Raw genomic sequence first — 8,932 nt, 5'->3', positions numbered from 1 at the left:
TGTTTTGCTCCAGGCGCCAACTGTCTGCCTCGCGCGCCGCACCAGCGTGATCTATTTTGTTTGCCCTGATGATCTTTTTGTAATTAAATCATTACTAATTAAAAATTTGCAATCCGCAAACGGGCGTAACGTGTCTGGTGCTCTCGTTAATATATTCCAGCCATCTTGAAAAGCCCAGGCAAAGTCCATAGATTTGTATTCCTCCTACGCAGCACGCATTTATTTCCTCAGTTAAAGAAAAGGGTTTTTGAGGGAAATGAATGGAGGACCCTTTCTTAAAATGAACAAAGGCATGCTGGGTAGGGGAACACAAATGTGTGGGGTTTGCTTGTGTTTTTCCCGATGGCTGGAATACATTAACTAAAGCATGAGTGAGACACATTGCGCAGGGTGTGCTGCTTGCCACAGAAATGTTTAATTAGTAATGATTTAATAACAAAAACATAATCGCATACAATCGTGAGGCAGACATTTGGCGACTGAAGTAAACCAGGACGCTCAGGCGGTTCCTCTGCACTCTCCTCCGGTCAAAGCTCATCCTTTTTTCCCTCTGGAGGGTATGTATGGTAAACAGGTAGGAAATGCATTTTTTAAACAACATTTTTTAAATACAACCTAATGGCTAACTTGTGTCATGGTCGTCCCTTCGCGCCAGATAAGAGCTGCATATCATTTGGGGCTGCATGTTAGAAGAAGAAAGTGGGAGATTTTAGTAAAATAATAGGGAGATTTAATTTATTTCTCCCACTGATTTATTTCGAGGCCTGAATAGGGTCTGTTGTCATGTATGGGTCTTGAAAGTGTGCTGCTGCAAGATCAAATATCAAACATGAGATACAAGTCGTTTTTCAGCACCGGGAAAGCCTATGGCAAGCAGAGAGCGTGACAACAATGTAGTGCACTGGTCTGCTGGCGCAGGTTACTGGCACTCCATACTACCAGTCACACAAGACCATTCTGTCAGCTGAAGCCCGCAGAGGAATCAGGTTTTTGCAGGCAGGAATCAAGAGGCAGTAGATTAGCCTTGAAATCGGTAGTCTCCTACCTGAATCGGGAGGCGGAAGACTAGCCTTGAAATCGGTAGTCTCCTACCTGAATCGGGAGGCGGAAGAGTAGCCTTGAAATCGGTAGTCTCCTACCTGAATCGTGAGGCGGAAGAGTAGCCTTGAAATCGGTAGTTTTCTGCCTGAATTGGGATGGTTGGCATGTATGTGAATGACAACACTCCGTTTGCATGGCAACTCAGCCTCCTCTGTCAGTGCCTTTGAATACTTGGGCTACCCAAACAAATGATCGATGGAATGCTGAATAAATCATACATTCACCCCCCAGTCAAGAGATCCGGGTTAAAGCCATCATTCTTTTGCTCACCATGCCACCTCAGCCATATGTAAATCAGTCTTGACTGCATTCTATCTCTTCCATTCCATTATTTCTGAGCATCCAATCTTTTCTTCATTCTCATCCCAGCCTGTTTCTTTCGATTCTCTATCACTTTTATCTCCAACTGTTTCTCTCCCATCCCATCAAAATCATTCCACTATGCTTTTCCTTTCTCCTGTGCAGTATTTCTCTCCCTTTCTCTGCTCTTTTTATGCTATCTGCTTTGTATTCCCTTCATCCATTTTCTCACCCTCTCCATTTCCTACCTCTCTTTTCTTCTTTTATACCCCAGCTGACCTTGTCCCTATAGCACCTTGTGATGTCTTTCCTTCATACTTTCTCACTGGGTCCCTTTATTAGCGCGTCTAGTGCATTCTTATGCTCTTCATCAATCCTGTACAGACCTTATTGCCCTTCTTCTTTCTCATACTCTCCCAAAACCCCTAGCCTCAAAGTTTGTATTTGTTTACTCCAGAGTCTTCACTGGTGTCTCTATAGAGGCCAGTTGGTGCCTGTTCCCCAGTGCTATTTGTCCTGGCTCCCGTTGTGCCCTCCACCACAGGTGATCAAAGTATTGGGTGACGACACAGAAAAAACAGACACTGCACCTTGCCACACACATTAAATTGTCCAACTACCTTTTGTAGCAAATCAGTGCTGTTTGATTACATTGTTTGAAGATCTCTCTCTCTCTCTCTCTCTCTCTCTCTCTCTCTCTCTCTCTCTCTCTCTCCATCTACATACACACACACACAAACACCCACCCACCCATATACAAAAAGGCCACTGATGGAGGAGAGGATTTCCTGGAGTGGGGGACACATTCTTACCACTGACCCACCACAAGCACTTTTTGTTTTGGACCATGTATAATAGTCTTGTTCAAACCCCTTCATTTCCCTTATCACTCATACAGCATTCTTGTTGTATTCTGTACAGTGACATAGCAATGCTGTTGTTGACGCTTATGCAAACAAGAAAAATATTCCCCACCAGGTCAATACCTCATACCCAGAGACATCCACATTGACACAGCTCCCAAAACCCCCAGGCATATTCCAACATAGGAAAATGTAAAAAAGAGTATATTGCATGAGGTGCATCTATTAGGTCAGCACATTGGCTTAAAGAGATGTACACGTTTCTTGGGGTCAGAGTTCGTTTATCAACATTTCCCCTCACTTGTGACATTGTGACATTAGTAAACCTGGTCTTGGAATCTCTCCCTGCTGCCTTTTAATTTTGCTAATTCATTGGTATTTACAATTTGATAATAAATTGTAAAGACCAGGCAGGGCTAAGGTTTTTAACACATGCAACTGCATATTACCATTCTTGGACAGCTGTATTGAAACAGTAAATTGTTGTATTTCCTGGATGCTAACTACTCCTTCTTCCTGCTTTTTCAACCTCCATGCCATTACCTCACAAAGCCATTTACTGATAAGCACCACTATCAATCAAGGACAAAATCACCCCAAAAAATAAGCTATGTTCCAACCCCACACCACATTCCCAATAACTCACTTTAAAATACTCCGCAGAGGTCTGATCCATTTAATGTTTGACAACAGCCCTTGAAACAGACTTCCAGTAGGGCATCACAACCCATCCAACCTGCTACTGTTCAGAGAACAACTCAAGGATCTCCTGCCAACCCCCAATCTACCAACATGTGATGACGCTACTCAAGACTCACTAGTTTCCCCAACTCCTGACTTATTGATCATCAGCCCAAAACTAAAACCGACCTCTTTCTCCAACCTACTGTCCTGCAGAAACAATCCAAGGTGTCTTCCCCAAATTTCTCTAAATCGATAAAGACAAAGATAACCAGTCACAAACATAACCTTTCACACTGTGCCGCTTTCTCTTCCAGGGTGTCTGAGAGACTGACAGACAGACACATGTTCACTGTAGAGTGCGTTCCAGCACTTCTCTTGACAATTGACAGAGACACTGCATTTGATCGATTGCACAGGCCTTTTTCTGTGGAAAATACTAGATAAGGTGGGTCTGGGTACACAATTCAAAACATGGGAATTGTGCAACTATTCTTGCCCTGTAGCTCAGAAACTGTGCTTGACTTTCACTTTATCATTAAGAAATGGACTGACATCCTCCACAAAGTGCAAACCTCCTCATTCTGTGCCTCGGGAAAAGAAGCAATGCTTAAGATTACACACTATTGGTGCTACACCCCAGCCAGAAGGTGAAATGGAAACTCAACAGTCCTAATGGCTGTTAACGCAACTTTGGCCACCCAGACACACTGACTCGTGTCCTCTGGTTCTGTCCCCAACTCAAACACTACTGGTAGGCTGTCTGAAAGATATCAATGAAATGTTTGCAACAGATATACCCTGGCTTTCTAGCTATGTCCTACTGAGCCTCACCAATGCCCAAACACACCCTCAACACTCTAACAAAGGGAAATCAATCATAATGGGTTTTGGCTTTGTGTGGGGCTAAACATGTCATCAAAACCAAATGGGGCACAGATACATTGTCGTCTCACTTTGACTGGCTGCATAAACTGTGGGACATCACAGGGATGGACAAGCTTACTGCTTCCCTGCAGAACAAGTTGCTACACTTTGACAAAATGAGAGGCCCATGCTTCCAATTACTGGCACAAGACTTTTGGGAACTTACTGGTCCTCTTTACTTATGAGTACACCAGCTTACAGGACAAGGGGGCACGCCTGATCAGCAAGACAAAGACTGACCGCAGTGGGTATGACGCACCAAAAGACCCAGCCTGTTGACACTGAATACGTTGCGAAAGAGCTATTTCTGGCAAGAGCAGCTATGCTGCCTAGGTGACAACCCCTGATATTTTATTGCTTTCCTCTCATCTTTCCCAGTCCCCCGTGGTATCCTCCCTTCCTCCCCTTCTATCTCCTTCTTCTGTTCTCCCACTGTTCTACCGCATCAGCCTTTGGATTTAGGTAAGAGTATTTGTTCCTGGATAAATTAATAAAAAGATCTGAACCATAAAAGATCAATGGATCAGCAAAATATTTATATTTTAACATTATTAATATAATATTCCATAAACACAAGTAAAATTCAAAGTGGTATACTAACTCGCAGCTGCTGTCACCTCCGTCTTTCAGAATTACATGCCTGCTGTTTTTGAGAACTACACCACAAGCTTTGAGATTTGGTAGCAGCGGATAGAGCTGAGCATGTGGGAGACCTCAGTTAAGAGAGCGTTGGCATCCTGTCATGGCGGCATTTTCATCAGGAAGATTGCTGGAACGAGAACATGGAGGGATAGAAGGAGTTGACTGAAGTCTGACCTCTAGGAGGCGGAAGAGCGGCACTATAGGATTAATTGAGAATCCATTGCTGCATAATTTCGGTGACGAGTGGGGAAGTGTGGCTCAATGATTAGAGCGGCAGACCCTGATGCAGAGGTCTAGCCCGGGACCAGGGTTCAATTCCCCGCCTCGGCGGGTCTTGGGCTCAAAAATTCCACGGACCTGATAATTCTCGCCTCGGTGCCTTTTCCAATCATAGAGTCCCACTCTGCAACTCTGGGCAATAGCTTGCTTAATCTTCACAACGATAAGGATGCCTGGCCTCCACCTTGGGGTTGACCAGGAGTGGACGCCTCACAGGGAAAGCCAGGATGGGTTCCACAGCGGTATTCATACAAGCGCCTTGAGACCCTTGCGGGTGAGTAGTGAGCTATACAAGTATCAATTTACATTTACATTTACATTATCTCAACGCCCCCACTTTCCTTCAGATGATTTTAATATAATATTGGAAAATCGCCACTCCTTAAAAACAGAGGCATCTAGTAAACAAGAGGGCCCGACTAGTAGGAGGTGCATACACCCGAGATGGGGGTTTAAATACAGGATAAGAAAATAGTCCTAGTCCCAATACTATCGAATAGGGGCCCACCCTCACAAAAAAGCAAAGACCAATTTGCCAGTCTTGAGGAGAGAGAGACATATATGAGTGAGGAACAGAGAAAAAGAGCATTGGGTCTCTTGAGATCATTGAGAGTACGATGGAGGAGTAATTTCCCGGAACATTCCTTTTTTTCCTGAAGAAGGTGGTCTTTAAAATCTGTAGTTACCACCGAAAAACGTCAACGCCAGTTTGATACGGAAGGAATCCATCTGGGAATAACCTAAGGATAAGAGCAAGGCTCTCAACGGGTCTCTCCCATTTATGCTAAATATGGACCTTCGGGGGGCGTGGCCAAGATGGCGGAGTAGAAAGATGCGACCTTGGCGAGCTCCTCCGACCCAGGCCCCTGAGCACCTTCTTTATCGCTGATCTCCCCCCACCGTCGCTAGTTGGCGACGGTGGGTGCAGTGGAGAACTGGTGGACCTTGCTGGGAGAGAAATCTGCGCGCCAGAAGGCATTTTTGGTGGACTGTGGAAGCCGAGCCACGACCTTCGAAAGCTGCGGCCCGACCGGAAGTGCCGTTGGGTCCGCCCTGTGAGCAAACTCGAGCCTGAGGTGCTGTGCCGAGGCCGCTAGCGTGGCCTAGAGGGGAAGGGGGACCAGCTCGGGTCCGCCCCCTACTGCAGTGCGGAGCCGCTGACTGTGGTGCTGAACGAAAGCGACCGGAGCGGTGAGAAGTTGGGGCCACGCCGAGACAACCAACCGATTAATGGCCGTGGATGGGACTGGGGCCGAGGATTTCGGAGGCCTTGTCGGCCTGGCTCGGGGCACGAGATCGTCCCACCCGCTGCCGCCGGACAGACAGTGGTGGGTGCCTAATGGTGCAACTCCGGCCCAGAGGAATCTCAGGAGCCTTTTGAAGCGACTGCCATGGGGACCTGGTGGCTCCCTTGTCGTGTACGGCCTGGGGCTTGAGAGGCAGCGTGCTACGGAGCGTGGACTCCATTTTGACCTGGAGGCTGTACCCCGTCGGCCTAGCACTGAGGTGGAGTAAACACGGAGCAGTGGAGAACGGGTGCTGGACTGCACTACAGGAGCGACGTGCGGCCCCTTCGGTCAGGGCGGTCACACAGCGGGTAGCTAAGTGGTGTTGTGAACGCTGCTATCGCTGGAGAACAAAATGGCCGGTAGCAGGGGGAACAGGAAGGGTGACCGCACCCTGCCGGAGATGCTGAACAGGAGCAATGCTCGACAGGATCGTGGACAACTCTCCCCCAGTCAGTCTAGCAGTTCACAGGGGGAAAATGGAGGGGAGCCACCAGTGACTAGATCGTTCCTTGAGTCGCTCTTTAGTTCCCTACGGGATGACTTCCAGACTCTCAAGCAGGAAGTAGCGGGGGAGGTACGAGAAGTCCGGAGAGAGGTTGATGGCCTAGGAGAAAGAGTCTCATCAGTGGAGGAAGCGGGACATGCCCGGGACGAGGAACTCACACAGCTTCAGCAAGAAGTGATTAGGCTCCGAGACCAGCAGATTGATCTACAGTCCCATGTGGAGGACCTCGAGAACCGTTCCCGGAGGAACAACATCAGGGTCCGGGGCGTACCGCTGGGATGAGAAGGGGAAGAGGCGGCCGCCTACTTGCAAGATCTGTTTCGGGAAGTCCTGGGTGAGCCGGCAGACTTTACTTTCAGGATCGATAGGGCTCATAGAGTGGGCCCGCGCCGTCGTGCCCCGGCACCTCCCCCGATCTTCTGGCTTTCCTGCCGGACTATCCCCTGAAGGAAAGGATTCTAAGGGTAGCTCGCACTAAGCCCTCCTTGGAGTTCAGAGGCCACAGGGTGGCCCTCTTTCAAGATCTTTCAGTGGTCACCCTGCAGAAACGCAAGTCTTTTAAGATTGTGACTGATTTCTTGCGGGAGCATGACATTCAATATTCTTGGGGCCACCCTTTCCGTATTATCTTCCGCTGGAACGGAATATTGCATCAGCTGCGCTCCCTCCAGGACACCTGTACTGTGTTGGGCATCACAGCGACTGACTAAGATGGGCCCACGCCACGTCGTCGCCGGATCACCAGGGATTGCTGGCAATCGATCCCTGGCCGCAGGTCTTCGACCTCTTCGGTGAGACCGGACTCGCCTACCATCCGGGCTAAGATGGACAATGCTGTGCGGGAGGTCGCTAGAGAAACGGCGACAGAGGAGGTTGCTTTGACCGCCTAAGAATTCTCCGGGGGGAGATCGACATCGCTTCTTCTTTTTTGAGCTGCAGGTTTGGGGGCCTGGGGAAGTTGGGGGGGGAGCGGGGGTTGTGTTGTGGCTGGACGTCCACTTTCGAGACTTTCCCATAGGCTTGCCTTTTTGGGCCGGCCTGGACAATGGTTTCCTTGACTCTATTTTTGGAGGGACGGGGACAATGTTTGGGGTTTGTAAGGGGTTGTTTTGGGGTGTTGGGGTACCGGGAGGGTTCGTGGGAGTTGGGTGTGGGGAAAGGAGTTGTCCAGTGCGCTTTACTAGGAGATGTTGCTTTGCCTGTGTTTCTCCATTTTGCTTTGCTTCGTGGCGATGGGTTGGTGCATGGGGAGGGGGTCTGTGAGGTAGGCGCGTCTATGACGGGGGAATTGGTCGCACTGGGGCTGGTGGTTGGTACTAGGCCGCGCTGCGCAAGGGGGAGGGGCGTTGCATACTGTTGGTGGGTGCCCGACTTGCTGTTTGAGTTTGAGGGGGTATGCTCACCCGCCGTATTCACCATGCAGGACACTTCCACCTTTACACACATTTCTTCCTATGCCTCCTCATTCCTTTAAAATTGTGACCCTGAATGTTAGGGGTCTGAACAATCCCGTTAAGCTGCGAGCGGTGCTTTCCCTGTTGGAGAACACCCAAGCAGACATCTGTCTCCTTCAGGAAACCCACCTATTGCCACAGGACACACATAGGCTACGCTCTTGTAAATTTCCGACGCAGTTCTTTTCTTCAGGTCCTACCAAGACAGCCGGGGTAGCGATTCTAGTAGCTCAACACTTCAGGGGGGAGCACATCCATAAATTCGCAGAAATTAAAGGGAGGATGTTGGCACATAGGTTTCGGGTGGGGGGCATGATATTCACGATAGGCTCTCTTTATAGCCCTAATGACAAACAGGAGCGGTTCTTGCAGTCTGCGGTGGAAGAGATTTCAGCCTCGCCGGACAGGCATGTTATCCTCGGGGGCGACCTTAACATGGTCTTTGATTCGGTGGTCGACAGATCGGCTCAGCGCTCCCCGCAAGTCGGGGAATTCTCAGCTGGTTGCAAGGCGCGACTTGCGGAGGTGGACCTCCAGGACCTCTGGCGTCATAAGCACCCCGCGGACAGGGATTACTCATACTACTCCCACGCGCACAAGACTTATGCGAGGCTTGATCACCTCCTGGTCACTTCCCCGGTGCAGGCTCTAGCGACTACCGTAGACATGGGGGTTATTTCCCTGTCGGATCACGCCCCTGTTGAGGCATCCTTTTGCTTGCCGCCGTCTGCCGCCCCGGCGAGGGTCTGGCGCGTCCGGGACACCCTACTCCACAGGAAAATGGTGACGGACCGTATTGAGCAGGTACTTCGTGAATATTTAGCACACAACGACAACACAGATACTACCAGAGCCACCCAGTGGGCAGCTTTGAAGGCGGTCCTCCGAGGA

General features: G+C 49.3%; 1 protein-coding gene across 1 annotated transcript in view; it reads left to right on the top strand.

The window, feature by feature from the left end:
- The first annotated feature begins 466 nt into the window (after positions 1 to 466).
- The window catches only part of LOC147733977 (adenosine deaminase 2-like), a 525,029-nt gene continuing 516,563 nt past the window's right edge, over positions 467 to 8,932 (top strand). The window contains exon 1 of the mRNA XM_086952883.1: positions 467 to 574. Within this exon, the coding sequence (XP_086809009.1) occupies positions 564 to 574 (11 nt within the window). The 5' untranslated portion in view covers positions 467 to 563. The remainder of the gene's footprint in view (positions 575 to 8,932) is intronic.

The sequence above is a fragment of the Lissotriton vulgaris genome, chromosome 1_2 (assembly GCF_964263255.1).
Source record: "Lissotriton vulgaris chromosome 1_2, aLisVul1.2, whole genome shotgun sequence".
Classification (NCBI taxonomy): domain Eukaryota; kingdom Metazoa; phylum Chordata; class Amphibia; order Caudata; family Salamandridae; genus Lissotriton; species Lissotriton vulgaris.
This window is presented reverse-complemented; position numbering and strand designations above follow the sequence as displayed.